Source organism: Grampus griseus (assembly GCF_964374135.1).
Source record: "Grampus griseus genome assembly, chromosome: 13".
Lineage (NCBI taxonomy): Eukaryota > Metazoa > Chordata > Mammalia > Artiodactyla > Delphinidae > Grampus > Grampus griseus.
Genome location: NC_139007.1, coordinates 50,923,136 through 50,946,533, shown reverse-complemented (window position 1 = coordinate 50,946,533; position 23,398 = coordinate 50,923,136). Strand labels below are relative to the sequence as shown.

Here is a 23,398-nt window from a genome sequence, read left to right as displayed (position 1 = left end):
GGCCTCCTTTGCTGTCCCTCACTCTGTGGGCATTCAGGTACTCCCTCCTTGCTACAGTTACATCCTTGCTTTCAGCCTTTAAAGCATTTTGACACCAAATTTTAATTGTGAGTATATTGATCTAGCTCACTGAGGGCAGGAACTGTGTTTGTCTTTTTATATGTTCTAGGTTGATGTTGACATTTACGATTGTGTGTTTCCTTATTCGTGAACAAAGAGATTCAGGCTCGGTGGTCTCTCAGCTTTCTATCAGCTCTGAATTTGTGTCCTTATATTAAATTAAAAATCATTCTAATATCTAGCAAAGTGCCAAACAGATGAAACACATTCAATGCATGTTGAAATAATTAATGAATGAATTAATAAAGCATTCATTTCCTCTATTTTGTTAATATTTACTTGATTCCTATGGAGAACTCTTCCTTTGACAATCTGTGTTTATTTTCAAGTGTATACAATTATGTGGCTTTAATTGGGCCATTGTACTGTCAAATTTATTTGGTCAGAGGCTGAAGAATTTGGCAGTGAGCTCCATATTAAAACAAAAGCTATCTGTAACATGTAATCATAAACACCCACAATAAATGTATAATAGTATAGGTTAAAGTAACACAGATTACTTTGGACAATTTGGAAAGTGCAAAAAAAGAAAGATACAAGCAAAACTCAGTTCTCCAGAGAAAAATAGTAATTTATTTTTTTACTTTCCTCTGCTTTTTCCCTCCATGTGGTTACTCTTTTATTGCATATTGTCTTGTTTCTTTTTCAATTGCAAATTCTATTGTTGGTTTCGGACACCGTTTAGGCTTCTATTTAACTATTAAACATGTCAGTATACTCATAGAACAGAGTAAACCAGAAAAGACTAGAACCTGGTGATAAACATATAACTAGATGAGAGAATTTTGTCTCTCTAGGATGGCTCCTAGCCAAAAGTAGGGCCTTTTAGGCATTCAGAGCAGTAGGTGTCTGCTACATCCACCTAGGTTATCAGGTGTTTCGCTGAAGAGCTGACCCCTCAGGCACAGTGAGGAAATATACACAGCAGAGTGTGTGCTGATGAATGGCATGTAGTTGACATCTGAGTGGGCCAGTTGGTGGGAATGGGGGAGTGTCCTGGCAGACAGATGGTGTAAATAGAAAAACTTGCTATAGCTGTTAGGCAATAATACACGTTAATTTATTTATTGCACTTACTTTGTTCCAAACACCATACTGGGAACTAAGATGCCAACTCAGATGGCTAGGTCAGGGGTCAGTCCTCAAGGAACCAGGTGGGAACTTGGTTAAAGGAGCACAAGAGAAGCCCAGTGACTAGTGTTAGTGTTCGTTTCCTAGGGCTGTTGTAACAAAGTACCAAAAACTGGGAGGCTTAAAATAACAGAAATGTATTGTCTCACAGTTAGAGAGGCTAGAAGTCCAAAGTCAAGGTTTTAGCAGGGTTAGTTCCTTCAGAGGGCTGTGAGGGAGAATCTGCAGGCCTTTCCCAGCTTCAGGGGCGTTTGCTGGCATTCACTGGCTTGGAGACTCACTCCAGTCTCTGCCTTTCCCTTCAAATGGTGCTCTCCCTGCATCTCTGTCCCTTCTTGCTGTGCATATTTGTCTCTGTGTCCAAATTTCCCCTTTTCATAAGGACACCAGTCATATTGGATTAGGAGCCACCCTACTGACCTGATTTTAACGTGATTACCTCTTGTAAAGACCCTATTTCCAAATAAGATCACATTCTGAGGTACAGGAGGTTAGGACGTCGGCATATCTTTTCTCGCTAACGTAATTAAAGCCATAACAGTATCACATGCACAAAGTCAGGGGAACATTTTTCAAAAGGGTTAATAGAGAACACTCATCCTGATTGACTGGTTTAGGATCCTTTCTGAGGGACAATTAAAGGACCGGAATCATAGGCTGGCAAAGGCATAGGGCTGAAGATGAGGCTCAAAAGCCAAAGAGGGCAGGACGTTAAAATGTATCTAAATATCCTGGAGCCCTTTGTGAAAATGCTCTCAGAGCCCACAGGTTAATTTAGTTAGCCTGTGTTGTATAAATTTACTTCTGCCTTCTCTCAGCTGTACTTAATTTTCTCCTTAAAGTACAAAATATATTTTATTTTCTTCTTTGGCTGCTGTGAATGATAAACCTGTAAAATGAGAACGGAAGGCCCTATACAAAGCTATGTATCTCCTTCTGCATAGCGATTGTTTGCTTATGAGGAAATCATTATGGTTCTGACTATGGCCATGTAGCCCCAGGTGAAGGGGCAATTACCCATACAATTACATCAGACTTGAAAGTAAAACTAATCCTTTAGAATTAAAAAAATCTATTTTGTGATTGAAAGCATATGTATCAGATGAGCTTTGTAACTTTAGGTAATTTGCCTAATCTTCACTTTAATACATAAACAAATGTAATTTTATTATGAAAAAGAAGTGTGTGCATTATTGTAGGTTAGATTGTAGATAACATGCTTGGAGAATCTAGTCAGTACACTTCGGCTCATAAGAACAAGTCTGCCCAGGATGTGGGATGGACAAGGCAGCATAATCTTGTGGCGAGAGTACTAGTTTAGCAACATAATAACTGAATTCTTCTTCTGCTCTGCCATGGACACTTATGTGGCTGTATTTTCTTATCAATGGACAAAGAACTTCAGGCTAATAGATCTCTTAGGTTCCTATCAGCTCTAAAATTGTGTACTTATATTAAAGTAAAAATGATAAATTCTTCCTTTAAGAAGAATGAATAATACAATCTTTGAGAATTTTCTCTACTCAAGAATGCTTTTCTACTGAGTTCATCATTATCATATAAAGTGTGTAGATCATTTTGTCTTAGCACAGAATGGAAATTCGACAAAAAAAGAAAAAAGAAACACAGAGATATACACTAACCAAGAGTACATCTGGCATTTTTGTTTAGTGGTGGCTAAAGGATAATTATTTTAAATGGTTTAAAATGAATATGTATCTTGCTCTTTCATAAAAAATGATGAATTGAAACGTGTGTATATGAATTTTATGAAACTGTTTAAAATGTTGACCTATTTAAAATTTATAGACCACTTCAGGGCTAATACCTCTCTCAACAGCAGTGCCAGAAATCTGAGAAACAGAGAAATTAATTAAAGGAAAAATCAGCAAAATCTATTACAGGTAGCTGTGCTCCCCAAAGTGTTTTCTAATGCAAAGGTGTAGTTGTTACGTGCTTATCTATCCAATTCCTTTTGCTTCATACACTCAAGCTTAGTCCAGTCCAATAGCTCTGAAGTCAAATACGAGGTTCCAGAGTTTCACTTAATTAAATTTTCTTGCTAACCATCAATTGAAGAATAGAGTAGCCTATACAAATCAGTACTTTAAAACTTTTGATGCCAACACTTTTGAGTTTTGAACTCAGAGCAGAGAGATCTGCAAAGGATTCTGACAACCTGGCCCCTAATGCCTGCTACTTGGCCCCTTGAGCGTGTTTTGCCCGTTAGGAACCCAGGGTCAGGCACACTCTGAGCTCTGATACACTTCAGAAAAGGACACAGAGCCCGCCTGGGGGGTTGCCAGGGCCAAGAGCTGTGAAAGCACAGAGCACAGCTGGCAGAGTACTGGAGAGAGAACATATGGGGAGGGTGAGACGTGCTTCAGAGTTGAGCTGAGCTGAGTGTTCTGGCCAGGGAAAGGTCAGAGTCTGGGCAAGTGCAGGAACAGCAGGGCCATGCCAACTCAGATGGCAAACATCAGGGCCATTCCAACTTGTGTATTCCATTTGTTTTTAATTATCAGCATGCCGAAGGGAATTTTGTTTTTTGTAAATAAGGATGACAAACAAAGTAAGCTCTAGCAGGTGCAACAAGCTTATTTTGTCCTGAGCTAAAACTATCCTAGCTAAGATGTAACTTACCAAACAGAGCTGGTGACGAGGAAGGTACTTTTTTCTCCTTTCATATGAAAACTTCTGTGAGTTCTAAGCAAAGAGATGCATGAGCAAATGTAATTGTTGCAGCAAATTATTTTTGTTTTAGAGGGATTATTAAGGCAGTTATTGATGGTGGCACTATTTTGATAAAAGCAATTTCAAAGCTTAGTGTTTGAGCTCAGTCTTGCCAAAGTTTGAAGTTTCCATCCAAGAAGCTTCAGTGGCTCCCTGCCATGTTGAACAGCTCCCTAGAGCATGTGGTTCCAGCTGCTTCACTAAGCAGTATTATGGTACCATTTCTGAGGAGGATAATGAAATTCCAGCATACAGCACTGTGTCTGTAAATCAAAACTTCGACTGCGAGGAACTGGATTTTTCCCCAGGGTAACAGGAATAAGGCATTAATATGCTAATTTGAGCCTGAATTCAGACCCCTTACTCTTCTGATTTTGTATTAATTCTCCCATTTATACCCATGCACACGTCAATCGGAATATCCTTTAGTGGAATGGACAACCAGCTGTTGGAGGTGGCTGAGGTCTGGTCCTTCACAGAGGCAGAAACACAGATTAGGTTTTCTCCTGGGGGTCTTGCCAATCAGCTTTTCGAAAGCACAGCTTATCTCATGCAAACTTCCTTTCCCCTAGAGAAACTTTAAAAGAGGCTTTGTTTTTGCCAAGATTTTCTTTTGCTTTTCAGCTTAATTAATAGTGATCCAAAGGAACCGAAGTAAGCTATCTGTGGCCATGTGTGAGTGCTGATGTCCTGCTCTTATTTTGTGAGATTTTTATATTGAACTTAGAAACTTAGAAAACCCAGAAGAACCATTGAATGCGGAAAGGAAAAATAATGTCTAGATGATCTACGATTTTTTTTTCTCTTCTGTTTCTCACTGGGTTTAAAGAAATTTTAACAAATTGTAAAATGTTTAAATGATTGGAAGCAAGCAGTGCGTATTATATCCATACAAATCATCAGTAAATAGAATTGTACTAGAAGATGAAAATAGCTCTTCTTATAATATTTTAGAATTTCCCTTGTTCAAGAATATCTATTAAGAGTCCACTGTGAGTCAGACACCATGTGATGAGCCAGGATACAAAAATAAAACAATATGGCATAGCCCCTAAAGAGAGTTCACCTTCTTGGGAGTCAGATTTATGAACAATTGCTGTATTATTACTTAATGGATAAGATAGAATTATGCACATGGTGCAGTTGGCATATGGAATAAGTAGAGATCAACCAACCCTCTGCAGAGGAAGAGACATTTGAGCCAGGACTGAAAGGGTACATGGAACAGAGGAAATGTGGGTGTGGGAAATCTAAGTGAAGGCACAAGCAGACAGAGATGCAAAGGCATTAGGAGGGCATGTGGCATGTTTATGGAATCCCAAACATTTTGTTATAACTGGAATGTAAAGTTCAAGGGGAAATTCCTGGTAGGTAAGATTGGATTGATAAGCAAATGTCAGATCACTAAAACAATGAAATATTTTTATATTCGATATAGCACCTACCATGTGACAGATTACCATGCTAAGCAATGAGGGAGATACTAACACTTGTATCAGATCAATGGTATGATCAGATTTTCATGTTAGAAAGGCTACTCTGAGACTCAGAAAACTCAAAATATAAGTGTTCAAGACACTATTCAGGATATTAGTGTAATAACATTTATAATAATAATATGCCCAAGAAGGACATCATAGTCCCACTTTTGAAGTGGTCTCTTTCCCCTTTCTCCTTCCTACTCCCCTACTAGGTTAATTTCTTCTCATCTTTCACATCCTCAAATATCATTTCTACCAGCAGACCTTCCCCAAGCACACAGACTAGATTGGGTCTCATTTTATACATTGATATGCTACCCTGAATATTTTCTTCACAGCAATTATTCTAACTGCGATTAACTACCTTTGGGATTATTTGTTTAGTATCCATCATCCATTAGCTTGTTGACATCATAATGATAGGGATGAAGTCTGTCTTGCCTAGCGAAGTCTTTAGCACATAGCTGGTGCTCTTTCTATATTTTCATGTAAATGAATGATAAGTAGGGAGTGTAATATTGGATAGAAGAAGATGGGTAAAAGGAATATTTAATAGGTAGGATTGCAAAAGCTTGGCAAGTGGACAAAAATGAAAAATAAAAGATGAATCCTGGATGAGTCCCAAGTTTCTAGTTTGGATAATTGGAGGTACCATTGATAAGAGCTATGACTGAATTATGGGGGAAGATTATAACTTAAATTTGAGCCCTACTATATTAATTAATTGAATCATAGCTCATATTGAATTAAATTTTGTTTTCTTTGAAAGGGTTTGGTGTCATTCCAGTTTCATTCCAGTATATTTTCGAAACCTACTTGCATGGAAATCTCCTGTAGAAGATAAACATATACTATATAGGTTGAGTGTTCTTTGCCTCAGGTTCAGAAGATTCTTTCTGTATTTTTGTCTTCACAGTTTTGGTGTTCCTCCAGTATTGAGCTGGGCTTCTTTGGCAGATAGCATAATACATTTTAAAACTTTTCCAATTCATTAAATTGAAGTTAAAGATTTGGAAAAGTTGAGGGGTACTCTTTGCAGTCAGACCTGGTTTTGGTATGAGTTTGTCCTTGGTTATGAAATAAAAATAGAAATTTAAAATATCTATAATTATTTTAACATTTAAACCTGTGTAAAACCTCATGCTAGTTAAAGAAAGATTTCCAAAGGCAGTAGATAAGTTTTTGACATCAAACACTGCCATTCAATCATCTTATCTTTTATTCTTTTTATTTAAATGAAAAATATTGTGTATTTCTTTCCAGTTACACACAAAGAGAAAGAAAAAGACAAAGAAAAAGGAAAACCTCAAAAGAAAGGTATGGAGTTATTCTTATTGTGGTTTTTACTCATTGGTCTGTCACCGTTTGACCATTTCTTCTTTGTGTCCAAACTTAGATGACCATGAATTAATTTTTAAAAATTGTATTATGATAATTTTCCTTAGAATTGAATGTGAAAAGAACAATTTCTTGGTTGAAGGAAATAAAATACTTAAGACTCTCAAACTGTTACCAATTTACTTTCTGGAAATGTATCAGTTTTTCCCCTGGCAATTCTGAGATTGCTTTAGCCAACAATGAGGATATTATTTAAGAAAATAATTGCCTATTTGATAGGTAAGGAAGTGTACTTTATTACCTTAACTTGCATTCTGTGATTATATATTAGACTGGACTTAAAGCTGTTTTAGTTTTTATTTGTTTAGAATAAGCAACGCACACTCATTGTTTAACACATAAAGGTACCTTGCAAAAAGCTTTCTCCTGCCTTGCCCACACACTCTGATCCCATTCCTTATCTACCGACACATACACACAGTAAACCGCTTTTATGAGCTCTATGTGCATCTTTTCAGAAATTCATTATGCATTTAGAAGACAATATACATTATTGTCTCTCCCTATTTTTACACAAAATTTAGTCCTATGTTCTGTCTTTATAACAATGTACCCTAGAGATCTTTCCATATCAGTAAATAGATATTTCCCTCATTCTTTTTAAAAAGCTGCATAGTATTTAAATAGAGATATTTTCTTCCACTATATCTTTTAATTGCTTGTTATTTGTAGATTGAGGGATCTGAATGTGATTTTTAGTGATACATATTTCTTGTATAACTCTTCACACTCACTGCCCATTTCTCCTGATGATACATGTATGTGTCATTTGGGTGTACATCACTGATCTGTTACGTTTACAAATATATTTCTTTTTTTTTTTTTTTTTTTTTGCGGTATGTGGGCCTCTCACTGTTGTGGCCTCTCTCGTTGTGGAGCACAGGCTGCGGACGCGCAGGCTCAGCAGCCATGGCTCACGGGCCCAGCCGCTCCGCGGCATGTGGGATCTTCCCAGACCGGGGCACGAACCCACGTCCCCTGTATCAGCAGGCGGACTCTCAACCACTGCGCCACCAGGGAAGCCCTACAAATATATTTCTTATATAGTTAGTTTTGTAGTTAATGTAAGGGTTTCTATCTGTGTGAATAAACATGTGTGAGTGCATATGTGTGATATATGTATGTGTTTTAAGTTCTTAAGTTTTTATGGGGCTAGATATGTTTATATTTTCTTTTGGTATTTTCTGCTCTTGAGTCTTCATCCAAGGATTAATTCAGTAATTACTAATATTCCTCAAGTTTAAAAAATTAGGCTTATATTTCACATTTAACTTTAATTCATCAAAAATCTATTTTAACATATGATGTAAAATAAAGTTCTAACTTAATTTGATTGCTCTTGTTTTAGAATGGATCACATCTAGGATATTTAGGCTAAATTTCAGCTGATTTATGTATCCACAATACACATAACCTACTGAGAAATTTTATTTTGTGAAACATTCCACTTAGCTAGAATGTTTTACAATGCTTAGGAATCAGATGAGTTGAAACATGCTTCATTCTTCCTTATTCTAAACTCACATTTGAAAATATGAATTACATAGTTGTTCTTTTATTAATGTTTATTTTGTGATAATATCCATGAATTTCAATACAGCCATCTTCTTTGTTCTAGAAACAGGTGTCCATTTCCTACCTGCTATTGACTTATATAGAATTATCGGCATCAGGTTCTGTGTACTCTGACTAAATGAAATAATCTGATATTTCTTGTGATTTCTTTCCATCTTTACAATGGCTAAATACTTTTCATTGAAAAATAATTGAGAATTTGTTGCCCCTAAATTACACATTTGAAGGAAATTTGTCCAAATTCAAAAGCAGAAACAAAACACTTGTGTCCTTTTATTTACTGTATACCAATTAAAGGAGTTTGCTTTTTATGAGCTAAGTTATACTGTAGCCCAATGACCTTGAGTGAATTGTGCCCTCCTTCAGCGAATATTGTCCAAACTGTTACTCATAACCCCAAATGGTAGTGGAGATGACTGTGGGCCAGGCTGAGAGGTGGAAAGGCTGAAACCCTGGAGGGGAAGGAAACTGCTGTCTTGGTAACTCTGCAGCCGCCATGATCTCATGGACTTCAACTGGACATTGTGCCCTAAGCTTTCTATGAGGCTTACATCATCTTTCCAAAATTCTGGGGAAACCATTCATAGACTGTATTTTAAAAGAATAATTATTTAAATACATATTTTAAGCACATCATTTTCCTTTTATAATACAAGTAAAACTGATTGACATTAGTATTTGTATTATATAGTTAGAGAAATGAAAATAATTAGGGCTCCAATTTTTCACTCTAATAATTTGGCTCTTTCCTTAACCCAACTATTTTAATTAAAATCTCTTATCATTTAATTTTCCATAATTTCTTTAACTCTCATTATTATTCTCTAATAAATACTATGTAAATGTTGAAATATGTATGGTGATTTGGGAAACTACTAAACCGCGCAGTTTAATACATTTGAAATATGAGGATAACCTGCTCATACTGTTGTACTTCTCAGAACTCCTTTACTTAAACCATTAAGAGACACAAGATTTTACTAGTCTATATAAGTAAAATAGAAGTTGATAAAATAAATTTATATTGTTTTATAAACAATTATTGATTATTGTTATTAATCTATTACATAAACAACTAGAAGGTATAATGTTTCAGGTATCATGTGAAGTACCATTCAGTTAAGAAGTTGCACTCAATCAGTAATCTTTGATGGTTACCTTATAACCCATTAGTGGTTCTCAACCATAGGTGCTTCCCTTAGGAAGTATTTGGAAACATTTTGGTTGTTAAAATGTCATTGGAATGACGGGCATTTGGTAAGTGGGGACCAGGGAAGCTAAGCATTTTTTCAGTGCATAAGACAATCCCTCATACTGAGAAATTGTTCCCTAAAAGTCAATTGTGTCCTTGTTGAGACACAGTGTTCTTAATCAAACCTGTAGTCCTGATAGTTATTTCTTTTAATTGTAAAGACAGTGCTTCCTCCTGATAAAATGATGTATCTTTCAACAAATTCTTATAAAATTACTCTCTCTGTTTGTCTTTCCTGAAAGCTGTTATTCTAAAATTCTACTTAGAATGATAACTTTAAACAGGAGGGTGAGACTAGCTTTCAAAATGCTTTCTAAGTCTTAATGCCAAGTCTTTTAAATTAAGTTTTATACAGCTTTTATTAAATTAATAATATTTTATTCCTGAATTGGGCCCATTAATGTCATCAATCTTCAAACTAGCTTATGATTTTGGTGGCTATAATACTGAAGTAAAGAAAATGCTTGAAATCTATTAAGAGTGTATACTAATATAAAATTTTCTGTTAAAGCAATTCACAAGGAAAAAATTGAGAAAAAAGAAAAACCAGAAACAAAGACAGTGGCAAAAGGTAAATTATACTTTTTACTTTAAAAGATTACATTTTGAGTAACAGGTAGCTGGATGATTGTACGCATTCACCATTTCCTTTACATAAAATTTAATTTGGCCTTACACTTAAAATTTAATATCTAAAAGAATAATAAAACTGAATACTTAAAATAATAGAGCATCTCCAAATGTGAGAAGAAAATGAAGAGCTTTCCCATATGTGGGGGGCAGAATTTTGGTCCCCATTACCTTCATCCCTTGGTGGCATCCCCTGAGCTAGGTTACATTACATGGTAAAAGGAGTTTGCAGGAGTAGTTAAGGTGGATCTAAAATACGGGGATTATCCTGAATTATCCAGGGCTCAGTGTAATCTCGCGAACCTTTAAAAACATAGAGATGGGGCAGAAGAGAAAGATTTGAAGTGTCAGAAGGACTTGGGCCCTCACTACTGGCTTGGAAATTGAGGGAGGTACATGGAAAGTGTGAGAAGGGAATGAATTCTGCCAACATGTTGAGTAAGTGTGGAAGCCAACTCTTCCCCAGAGTATCCAGTAAGAAATGCAGCCCAGCTGACAACTTGATTTTAGCACTGTGGACCCTAAGCAGAAAACCTATTTGAGCCACATTATGGCAAGACTTTTGAACCGTGGAAACCAGAAGATATTAAATGGTTGCTGGGTTAAGCAGCTAAATTTGTGGTAGTTACTATAACAAGAGGAAACCAGTGCAACATATCTGGTTTACAGTTTGGATCAGTATTACACCTTGAATTTAATTTTAGAACACTAAAATTAAGGATTTCTTTTTCCAAGAAGGATAATGCATCAACCTGATCAATATTTTAAGCATTGAGGGCCTTAACTGTCTTGATAATACACCAAAGAAAAAATCAGTTAGAATATCAATGTAATGTTATAAACTTTGGAAGATTACATCAACTAGTTTTTATTCTAAGTTTGTCTACAAATCGTTTGATGTTAGAAAAATACAGGTTCTGATAGTTCAGTCTTATCTACTAAATTCAAATTGCTTCCTCATATTTTATTTATATATATATTTTATTGAAGTATAGTTGATTTATAATATTGTATTAGTTTCAGATATACAGCAAAGCAATTCAGTCATAAATATATAAATATATTTTTCTGATTCTTTTCCATTATAGGTTATTATAAGATATTGACTATAGTTCCCTGTGCTATACTGTAAATCCTTGTTTATCTAGTTTTTATATAGAAAAGTATATCTATTAAATCCATACTCCTAATTTATCCCTCCCCAACTTGCCCTTTAGTAACTATAAGTTTGTTTTCTATGACTGAGTCTGTTTTCTGTTTTATAAATAAGTTCATTTGTATTATTTTTTAGATTCCATATATAAATGTCATACAATATTTGTCTTTTTAATATTTTTATGTTTTAATTTTAATTAAAAAATTTAATGTTTTTTATAGAAGTATAGTTGATTTACAATATTATATTAGTTTCAGGTATACAACATAATGATTCAAAATTTTCATAGATTATATTCCATTTAAAATTATTATAAAATATTGGCTATATTCCTGTATTGTATCCATGTACCTTATTTACTTTACATGTAATGGGTTGTACCTCTTACTCCCCTACTCCTATCTTGCCCCTTTTCCCTTCACTCTCCCAACTGGTAAACTACTAACTTGTTCTCTATATCTGTGAGTGCCCCACGTTTTGTGTTTTTAATGTCATGTTTTACATTTTCATGCTTATACCTTAACCATTATTGCAGTTATAGATGAATTCATGAGTTTTTTGTCTTTTAATCTTTGTACTAGCTTATTTAAGTGGTTGATCCACAGCCTTTACTATACATTTGCCTTTACTAGTGGGATTTTTCTTTTCCTATAGATTATTATTTCTTGTAGCTTTTTCTTTTCCACTTAGAGAAGACCCTTCAATGTTTCTTTTAGGGCCTATTTAGTCTTGATGAACTATTTTAGTTTTTGCTTTTCTGAGAAGTTCTTTATCTTCCTTCAGTTGTAAATGATAGTCTTGCTGGATAGAATATCCTAGGTTGTAGGTTTTTTACTTTCAGCACTTTAAATATATCAGGTCATTCTCTTCCGGCCTGCAAAGTTTCTGCAGAAAAATCATCTGATAGCCTTATAGGGATTCCCTTGTACGACTCTTTGTTTTTTTCTTGCTCTTTTAGAATTCTCTATCTTTAATATTTTCCATTTTAATTATGATATGTTTGGATGTTCATCTTCTTTGGGACCCTCTGTGCTTCCTGTACCTGGATATCTGTTTCCTTCTTCAGGTTCAGGAAGTTTTCAGCCATAATGTCCTCAAATACATTTTCGACCCCTTTCTCTCTTCTCCTGGGACCCCTATGATGTGAACACTGGGTTGTTCAATGTTGTCTCAGAGGTCCCTTAAACTGTTCTCATTTTTTTAAATTGTTTTTCTTTTTGCTGTTCTGATTGGGTGATTTCCATTATTTTATTTTCCAGATCTCTTAAGCATTCTTCTGTATCACCTAGTCAGCTGTTAATTCCTTCTAGTGTGTTTTTCATTTCAGTTATTATATTCTTCAGTTCTGATTGGTTCTTTTTTATATTTTCTAGTTCCTTGCTAAAATTATCATGGTGTTCATCTATTCTTTTCACTAATTCAGTTAGCATTCTTATTACTAGTGCTTTGAACTCTTTATCTGGTAATATTTATCTCTGATTCATTTGATGTTTTTTCAGAGTTTTTTTCTTGTTCCTTCATTTAAAACAAATTCCTCTCGCTTCTCAACTATCTCTATGAAATTAGGTGAAACAGTAACCTATCCCAGTCTTGAAGGGGTGTCTTTATGTGGGAGTGCCCCTATAGTCTGCATGTGCCAAGTGGCTCTGGTGGGAGGGCTGAATCTGACGTGAGCATGAGTCTCATCTTCCCCCATGTTGTGCAGGCAGCTCTCACCGTGGTAGGATGTGGAGCTGGAGATGGAGGGTCTACGGCCAGAGCCAGGTGTGAGCCTGGGCTTCTCCTCTGTTCAGAGGCTAGCACCACCCTATTGGGGACTGGATCAGGTCCCAAGTTGCTGGAGGAGAAGCCCTGATGTTTGGGACCAAGCTGGCTCTGTTCCCTCTAAGTGTGTGCTCTCCCTGCTCTGGGCATTGGCACCTTCAGCACAGAGCGGAGCAGTGCTGCAGCAAGAGGGGCTGGAGTGTGTACTCAGCATTATTCAGGGTGCAGGCTGGAGTGGTCCCAGCACCCCAGTCAGAATTCTGGTCCACTCCCCATCTGCTGCCTCCATAAGTGCCAGGAATGACTGCTGTCACCCAATTAAGATGAGCCGGCTCTATCCTTTATAACCATGCACTCTCCTCAGCTGTGGCAGCCTTTGCCCTAGGGCAGAACTGCACCACAGAGCAAACTTGGCTAGAGTGGGTGCTCAGCTTAGGCTGGGGCATGAGCTGGGGTAGTCGCTGGAAACCGGCTAGAATCTCAGACAGTTCAGTTTGCTTCCTCTGCTTTGTTTCAGGAGTAAGTGAGCATGTGTGTACTCTTCCAGAGCAGAGTTTAGGTTTCTTACAGCCCTGCTATCAGTCCCACTGGTTTTCAAACCAGCTAAGGGGACTGGTACTCCTGGTGTCGGACCCGAGGACTGCGGTGACTGATATGTGTTTCGAACTGCTCACTCCCTAGGGGGTTATCTGCAAGCCTAGTTAATCCTTCTCCTCTTCTGTGTCCCCTTCTAGAGGTACAGGTCACAACCTAATTGCTTCTCTTCCTACCTGATTTTGTGTGTATCTTTCTTAGAGGCTTGGTTGTAAAAAAGTCTTTCTGCCAGTCTCCAGTTCGTTTTCAGTGAGAATTGCTCCACATGTAGATGTACTTTTGATGTGTTCATGGGGGCAGGTGAGCTCTGTGTCCTCCTACTTGGCCATTTTATCTCCTACTCCCTCCTCGTATTTTAAAATATAGGTTTTATGTGATCAGTATATTTTAGAAATCTAGTATATATTCAAGGGTCTAAGCATGTAGATAAAAATTGGAATGTATTTTCAAAATTTAATGTGTTTATCTACACAATGTAAAATAATTAGATATTTGAGGCAGATATATTTTTTACTAAATGTTTCCGTGAGGTAACCAAACATCATTTTATTGAAGTTAAGATGGATGAATTGAAACTTAAAGCTAGTAGGGATGTTAGAGGTTATCCCAATTAATTACCTAACTTAACAGATGAAGAAATTTACTTCTGGGGAGAGAAAACAATTTGTCCAGATTATAAAGCTAGTATGTAATTGAACTAAGACAAAACCCCAAGTGAGTATAAATCAAGTATTCTTTCCAAAGATAATTAAATAAAGTCCTTCAAGCATCCATTATTCCTTTACCAAATATTTACTTAATACTGTATTAATTATTTCTTTATGTGTAAAAAATTACCACAAATTTAGTGGCTGAAATCAACACACATATATTATCTCACAGTTTCTGTGGGCCAAGAATCTGGACATGGCTCAACTCAGTCTTCTGCTTTACAGTGTCTCACAAAACTGAGATCAATGTGTTAGACAGAGCTGCAGTCCCATCTGAAGTCTCAGCTGGGGAAGAACTATTTCCAAGTTCATTTAAATGACTGTTGGCAAGATTCAGTTCTTCAAGGCCTGTTGCATGAGAGTCTCAGTTCTTCCTGGCTTTTGGCAGGAGACCATCCTCATTTCTTGCCACATGAGTCTCACCAATATTGCTGGCTTCATCAAACCAAGCAAGAGCAAATCAGCTAGCAAGAGAGCAAATTAGCTAGCAAGACAGGAATAACAATCTTATGTAAAGTAATCATGGAAGCCACATTCTGTGGGTTAGCAGCAAATTCATAAGCCAGCCCATATTCAAGGGGAGAGGATTATACAAGGGTATGCATACCAGAAGGTGGGAATCATTAAGGGCCATCATGAGTCAGCCCAGCCTGCTGAAAATCACAAATACTTTAATAAGAATATAAGTGAGAGAGAGAGAAAGTTAAGCAACTGGTAGTTCCTTAATGAATGAGAGTTGAAATGGGTTATTTCCTAACTCCCAAAATGTATAGTATGTTAGTATGTTTATTGGGTAATGCGGTTTCCCTACTTTAAGACATTTTGATTCTGGTTCAGATGCTAACAGTTATTACTAATTCCAAAGTTGGATCAAATATGCTGATGTCATTCTTTTGGTTAGACCATTTGTTTTCCATTTGATAAAAGTCTTAAATTAAATGTCTCCCTAAACTGAGCTGGGTGATTTGAACATGACAATTCTTTTTGCTTTTTTGTTCCTAAATGAACTCCTAAGTGCAGATGTCACTTAAATTCTTTTTGAGAAAAATCAGGAAAAGTATTTGGTACAAAATTTAAGAACACCTACCCAGGTTGATAAAAATAAATATAAGTTGGGTGTTGCTTTAATTTTATGGTATTTTCCACATTATAGCCACATCGTTGTTGAGTTCTCACCCACTTTTATTTAAATGTGAGGCAACATTATCTGTTTCAAAGATGAAGATCACTAAAAATGTCTAAAATAGATAGAGAAAAATTTGTTATTTTTATACTTAAAACCACTGATAAAAATGAATTTGTTTTTTAAAAAAAGAATTTGTTTTAGATGTAGTCTTGTGTTTAAGAAAATTACCTTTACTCATTTATAAATTATAATGGCACTAAAAGTAGATCTTAATTTCACATATCTTTAATTTCATAGTACAAAGCTAAGGTTAAATCAACTGCTACCTACAAGAAGTAGCTAGGTGCCATTTAGGGTAACCAAAATAATAATTTCACATATAAAAAGTATAAGCAAAAAAACAGTTGGCAAATTTTCCAGGTTGTTTCAAGCCCATTTCTAAACACATATTTACATATGTAATCTATATGTCAGTATGTTGTACACATGATCTGAACATAGTGAAACAGTTACTGTTTTCTCTTCTTGATTGTTCATTCATAAACATGAACAAAATTGTTCATTCATAAACATTTATTCTTTGTTTTCTCTGAAAAAGCACTGTGTTAGTTAGACATTATGTTGCTACAAAAATGAATAATATAGTTCCTATCCTCAAGTTGCTCTCAGTATGGTAGGGAAGACAGATATGTGAACAGCCATCTGTAATACAAGATAAATAGTAGGGAATAACGTGTACCTAAAAAAAAGTTGAGACAAATTTAATCTCGGGTGAAGAAATGATTAATTCCAATGGCAGAGTCATTTGCTGCATATGAATTGAGCACAAAGGGATTTTATATGTGTGTAAAATATGAAAAACATAGACAGTATAGCTTGGTAATATTTGACATGTGGAAAATACATGAGATATTTTTTAAAAAAGAAAGTAGCCTACTGGAGGAAGAAACTTTTGGAAAGATGCTGTGAGAGGAGAAATGATGAAGCCAGATATCAGAGGGTTTTGTGGTTTTGTTTTGTTTTCATATTTTTTTAATTGGGTATCACAGGATTTTAGTCAGCTCTCCTCAGATAGGAACATTGTCCCACCAATCTTCAGACCACTGGCAGCAGGCTCTGAGCCTAGGTCATGCTAGGCTCTCTGGAGGGGTTTGTTAGGTGAACATATGTGGATTGTATGACTCTGAGGTGCTGTTGGCCATCTCAGAGGAACTTTCTCTCCAAGCAGAAATGAATAAATATTTTGGTGTGGGGTCCTGGAATGATGTTGATTTAAAGTCATTTGCACAGAGCTGATGGTTTCAGTCATAGAAATGTATGTGTCTGCTGTAGGAAGGAGCAGAAAGCAGTAAAGGAAACTTAGAAAAGGTTTAAAGGAAGTAGAAGAAAATCCCCAGTTGACTGTAGTCACAGAAGCCACAAAGATGTTGGAAGTTTGTGGAGTAATTGGGTGATGCTTCTATGAGAGTTTTATGGTCAGTAACTTTGGGAAACAGTGGGTAGCATAATCTCCCTCCTTGAAGATTCTTAATGCACGTTAGCTTTGAGAAATTCCATAGTAAAGAAACCAGTTTAGCTTAAGTGTTTCCCAATTTATTTTGATAGAAATATCCCCTACCCCTAACACAGCATCAAGATTTCCCTGTGAAGTTTAACAGTGCTTTGGGAGGTGTGAGTCCATTCAGTTAAATGCAGCACCACAGGTGATATTGTGGTTTCACAAGCATCAAGCATTAGCATTTTCATTCTTCTCTTTGCAGGACTTCATAATATTATCTTGTCTTAGTCTCAAATCCTAGCTTAGTGTACTAAAGTCAAGAGGCTTGATTATAATATTTTCATCAGATTCTTCAACATGAGTCACAATAAAGGCTACCCATTACATGGGCAAATGACATTAGAGGGTCCAACACTATAGTAGACTTACTATGAAGTCTAGTGATTATGTGTGATCCCATAGAATAAATAATGTCCAATATGCAACTTCTATTACAAACACTTTCCACAAATGTGTACTATATTATTATTGCTTTTTTAAAATAATTGAAAGATTCGCAGACTGATTAGTTCACATTCCCAGTTATATTCACATATATGCTAATTTATAGCACTTTCTGTTTTCTAGGATATATTTAAGGGCTTTAAAAGTCACCTGAATTATTATTTTTCAATTAAGATAAGCAAGAGCCAACATCTTAATTTTGCTCTCTTTCCATCGCTTTAAAGTCACACCATTAGAGACTGAATGTCTGAGCTATCCCTTAATGGATTTTATTGTTTTGTTTCTATTAGTCATTACCAGTGCAAATAATTTTACATTTGCCTTCATAATAGTTACCTTTAAAAAATATTGTGTTGACAATTCAGTTTCTTGAATGACTTTTAAGATATTTCAGTTGTGGACAAAAATGATCATATCGTTTTAAAAGGTCTCTTATTGGGCTCTTTGGTATGGACATGGCTTTTCATTGAACATGTCTATATATATACTTCCCTCCAGAAACCAAATGCTTCCTTGTTGATATACTTAGTTCCTGACTACCTAAAAAGTAATGTTTTCATGTACAAATTAAGAAAGAGTCCAACTTTCAAGTTAGTTACATTTTTTTAATAATCTAACATGCCACTTCATAAACTATATAAAAATCAAATGATAGTCACAAGTATTTATGTCAGTGACACAATTGTTTTGTTTTTCTGTTCTCTTTCTTTTAAAAGTGTTCTTAACAACCAATGAAAGATGAAATGCTGCATTGGTTAAATATATATATATATATATATATATATATATAATTCAACTTTTCTTTAACTCATACAGAAGAGAAGAAAGCTAAGACTAGAGAAAAGACTGAAGAAAAGATTAAAAAGGAAGTGAAAGCTGCAAAACAGGAGAAGGTGAAGCAAACAGCTGCAAAAGTAAAAGAAGCACAGAAAACATCACCTAAGCCCAAAGAGAAGGACAAGAAAGATGCTGCAGTGGTGTCCAAGCATGAACAGAAAGGTAAACATTCAGAGGAGGTGGCCAGAGGTTCTAGGAGAGTATTGGGCAAGAAACAGATGCAGTGAAATTAAAAACTGAAAAAAGACCAAGATCAGACTTTACGTGGGAGTAAAAGACTTGTATAAGTGAATATACCTGAAAGGAAATACAATAATTTGGGAATTAAAATTTGTTTATAGAAATACTAAACTATGTTCACATACCTAAAGATGCATTTTGAAACATTTTTAAAAGAGGATTTGAGTTAGTATCTGAAGTTATTTAAAGGACACATACTCTGTCCTTTGTGTACTCTTTGAAGAACAGCAATGCAGGAAACTGACAATTCTCAAGGAGTTTATTAAGGGGTGTATGTTCAAATGATATACAATAAGTATCATAAAAAGTATCCACACATTCCTGTAGCTCTGCACGAGCATATAATTTAGAATATACATTGAATTATTAAATCCAGTTTGTCCAGTGACTAAATTTATCACCATAGAAAGCTCTGTATCTTACATATTGTGCTGCTTTTCAATAAGAGTGATGTAAAACTTAACATCCGTACTTCATAGAAATAGAGCATTTACATGGAGGTGGAATGTAAACCTGATATTCTTTAAAGAAAGGTACTTGTAAGCATAAAAGGGTGGAGTTTTAAGAGGTCAGCTGAGGGCTGTATTGTCACACATCTCTGGCCCTTGTTGAATCTTTCCTTCCCTAAATCCACTCCTGGTTCCAAGTTGCTACAGTCCTGAGCTTCCCCACACAGAATGTGGGATTTGCTCTGTATAGACTATTCCTATAAATGTTTTTTAGGGGTGTTGCAAAATAAAATTTGTCCTTATTCTGAGAGTTTTAATAATTTTATTTGAGGGCTAAAATTAAGGAATTGTTTCCATAAGATTTGCATTAAAGAAATTAAAAATATTGTTACTGAGTAAGCTATTTGGACAGTGAGACTGATAATTTTCCCCACTATAAGGTACAAACAAGATATGAAATTTGCAATCTATACTCTTTTTGTTTAAGATTCTACATACAGGTGAAATTATATGGCATTTGTCTTTGCAATTCACTCTTGTATATTATCTTTGAATCACTTTTTCCCCTGAATTCACAAGTAATATTTGGAAACATTTATTTATATGAGGGAAAAGGTGTATTTTTTGAAAATTATTTTAAAAAGGAAAAGAAGGAAGGAAAGAAGAAAGGAAGAGATTTTTTTTGTAGTAGTCCACAAAAATTTTAATTTAACTAATTTTCTTTTATTTTAAAGTAATACTGATATTTAAAGCATATGAGTGATTAAATCTTTGGAGCCCAAAAACCTTTCTTCAATTTTAAAGATGATTATATTGCCTTGAATCAATTAAAAATATTAATTATCATCTCTAACAAAGCTGTATGTTATTTATGCAATAATTTGAGTAGGAAAAATATAGTAAATAAAGAGAAAATATTTTGAATGGACTATTTTATTGTGATAGAAGACAGGAAAATTAATCTTCTGATTCACTTATATGCTTATTTAAAATTATTATCAAGATCCTAAAATACTTTGCATTTTAGATTGCCTTTTAAGAAAGAAAATAATCACACAAAAAAGAAAATAATCACATGAAACCAGATTAAACGTACCAAGCATATTTTTATTTTTTGTCCATAAATACAGTATGTAAAAATTCATTCCAGTTATATATGGGAGTACCAAAATACTTATCTAGCAACTAGGAATATGAGTACACTTTTGGATGTTCATTTTTACTATCTTAGTTATTTGGGGGCCATATTTTATTGATGAAGACACATCACTAAAGTATTTCCAAATAATATGTCTGGGTCACATATACTATATTTTATTCCTATCAGTAATCAGTATTGAAGATAGCATTATATTACCTTTCCATTTTCAATCTACTGTTTTCATTTTCATATCAAGAGCTATTTATCTATTAAAAGACATTCAGATATCACTTAGAGTTAAATAAAAGCACAAATGTGATTTTATCAGCTAAACAAATGCATTTGCTAAATTAAGGCTCTCTATTGAGATCTACCATCAATTAGATAAATGTATTATTAGGTAAATAATGAAAATGTTACCTCAAATAGCTGATCAGACACATAAATGTGTCATTTTAAAAAATTTAAGCTATGATTTAACAGCATTTGTTTATAAAAAAACCTAATTGCATTATAGTTTTAACTCAAACATGATAAAGACATAGTGCTTTCTAAATAATCTACTTGTGAGGTGACTTTGATTTTGAGACTTGTATTGATGATTTAGTGAAATTGTTGAGTTGGTTCTCCTTTAGACAAGGGATTATTTATTTGCTTAGCTTAAGCTAGACCTAAAGAATTTGACATTCTTTTCCTATAGATTTCTAATAGTTCTTCTTAAATAAATTGCTTCTATAGGTCTTTTATTCACTGGACACAGATTTTTACATGCAGCAGTACACTTATTGGCAATTATTTTATTATATAGTATACATGCATATACATTCATATATGGTTATTTTTAACATTGTATATATAAACACTATTTCTACTAAAGCATCAGGAATAAGATTCATATATTTGTACGTGCCTACTGTAAACTTAGACACACTCTAATATATTACCTAATCTGGTTTTTATGGACCATTCTTAATCTGTTTAAAGTAGGGTAAGAAGGGTCAGCACGATCAAGTATTGCTCTCTGATTTTCTGATGGTCTCTGGCAAATTTGTGGGGAAGGAAAAAAATCAAACCTCCCCACTGCTATGCTCATTCTTTCTTTTCTTCCTTCTTATTTTTTTTTAACAACTGTTTGTGGCAAGCAGAGAAATTGTAGCTAATGTGAATCTGCCATAGAGCACCAGACCACATATGCCCCATTCTCATTAGAGGTTTTTTAAAATTTATTTTCTGTTAACATTCTACACCCTGAATGCATTTTCTCTCAGCTGCTACTCCACAGGGAATACCAATAAGGCAGCAGCTGAATGACATCCATCAGTGGTCCCTGAGGATCAGGAAGGGGAGAGATGGACAGCATGTGGTATTCCTAGAAAGATGTTCATTAGGGGAAAAAAGTAATAAGAAGTGGTGACGAGATATGAAATTACCTTATGTGAATTATTGTCACATAACAATGAAAGAATGATAGAACAGTTCAGATTTTCTTTAGGAAAAAAATGTCCTGTTTGAATATTTGAGTTGGATTTAAAGAAGCATTTCTTTAAAATGAACTTTCCAAAATCAGGAAGACTTGGTTTTGCTTTATCCTTAGACAGATGAAGCAGACACACTGGGGACTGCCCAACACATACCTGCCTAGAGTTCTTACACATTGTTAAGGTCAACACACAAGACAGGTGGAAATGGACATCCTAATTTAAAATATTTGAAAATTCTTAACTTTGGGAATTCCCTGGTGGTCCAGTGGTTAGGACTCCATGCTTCTACTGCAAGAGGCACGGGTACTATCCCTGGTGGGGGAATTAAGATCCTGCATGCCTGTGGTGCAGCCAAAAAAGAAAATTCTTAACTTTAAATTTTGTAAAAATACTCTCTATCTTCCTATTGATATGTTGGTGCCATTAGAATGCAACTTCACAGCATTATTTAAATATAAAAGAAACCTCCTACATGGTGTAACTCAATTTTCTAGATTAAAAATATTAACCTTCTTTGAGTTCTTAAGAGATTTTCTTTTTTAAATTGGAAACTTGTAGGACTACTGGTGCATTAATTAAACAAATGACTTTGGATCCAGAAAATATTGGTGTAAGAAATATAAGCATTTTACTTTGGTAATAATTTGGTAATAGCATCATTACACTCTTAGCATTCAGTTAAAGAAGAATCTCTGAAGCATGAAGATTTTAATTAATTCAATAAAGTATTCCACATGTTATGTATATAAACATTCTATCACAGCTTGGGGCAGAGCACAATATTTCATTTTGGGGGATAGTCCAAACCCTTCAAATTTCAAGAAGTCCCTGCATTCTAAACTTCTAAGGTACATACTTTCTCCATTGCTGTTGCTGAGGGCTATGATACCACTAGAAATGTTGTGAGAAAAGAAATTTTGAGCAATTTTAGATCAATGATTCTGAAAGTGTGGTCTAATCTGATTCCTCTGAGGAGTCGGTCAAAAATGCATATTCCTAGGGTCCAGACCCATCGAATTGTAAGGTTTTTTTTTGCATGACTAGGCCAAAATATCTGCATTTTAACAAATTCCTCATCTTTTTGATATTTAAATTTCCCTTTGAGAACTACTTCTAGAGTTGTAGGAAGGGCACATCTAAAATGATCAGTCACATTAACTACTGAAACAAAGGAGAAAGCCTGCTGATTTTAGGAAGTCCTCCTTGCCCAACCTCAAGTTTGCCATTTAAGGGAAATACAGTTTTTCATCTTAGAGTCAAATGGCTCATTCTACAATTTTGCTAAGGAAAAGGTTTATGCCCAGAAAAGAGAAAATACTCTCTACCTTCATCTTCTCTCCTGTATCATAGGATTCCCAGGTCCTGGGATCAGAAACCCCTGTTATAACTGCCAGTACACTGAGGAGCAAATAAATTCTTGGGCTGATCCGAGAGCTAACTCCCTCCCACTCCCCACCTCACACGTGGGGAAGTGAGACCCAATTCAACAATCAAAATCCATGCAAATTTTTGAAACTTTATGAGTTTTGGCCTACTCATTAGGTACTAATGAAAAGAATTATATTTTTACACCTTCTG

General features: G+C 35.1%; 1 protein-coding gene across 8 annotated transcripts in view; it reads left to right on the top strand.

Annotated features, from left to right (window-relative positions):
• Positions 1–23,398, top strand: part of TRDN (triadin) — a 373,155-nt gene that overhangs the window by 99,721 nt on the left and 250,036 nt on the right. For 7 of the 8 annotated variants that reach the window (XM_082668826.1, XM_082668823.1, XM_082668822.1 and 4 more), the window contains exons 6-8: positions 6,729–6,782; positions 10,202–10,261; positions 18,489–18,671. In XM_082668826.1, the coding sequence (XP_082524952.1) occupies positions 6,729–6,782; positions 10,202–10,261; positions 18,489–18,671 (297 nt within the window). The remainder of the gene's footprint in view (positions 1–6,728; positions 6,783–10,201; positions 10,262–18,488; positions 18,672–23,398) is intronic. The other variant, XM_082668827.1, reaches the window with a different exon arrangement.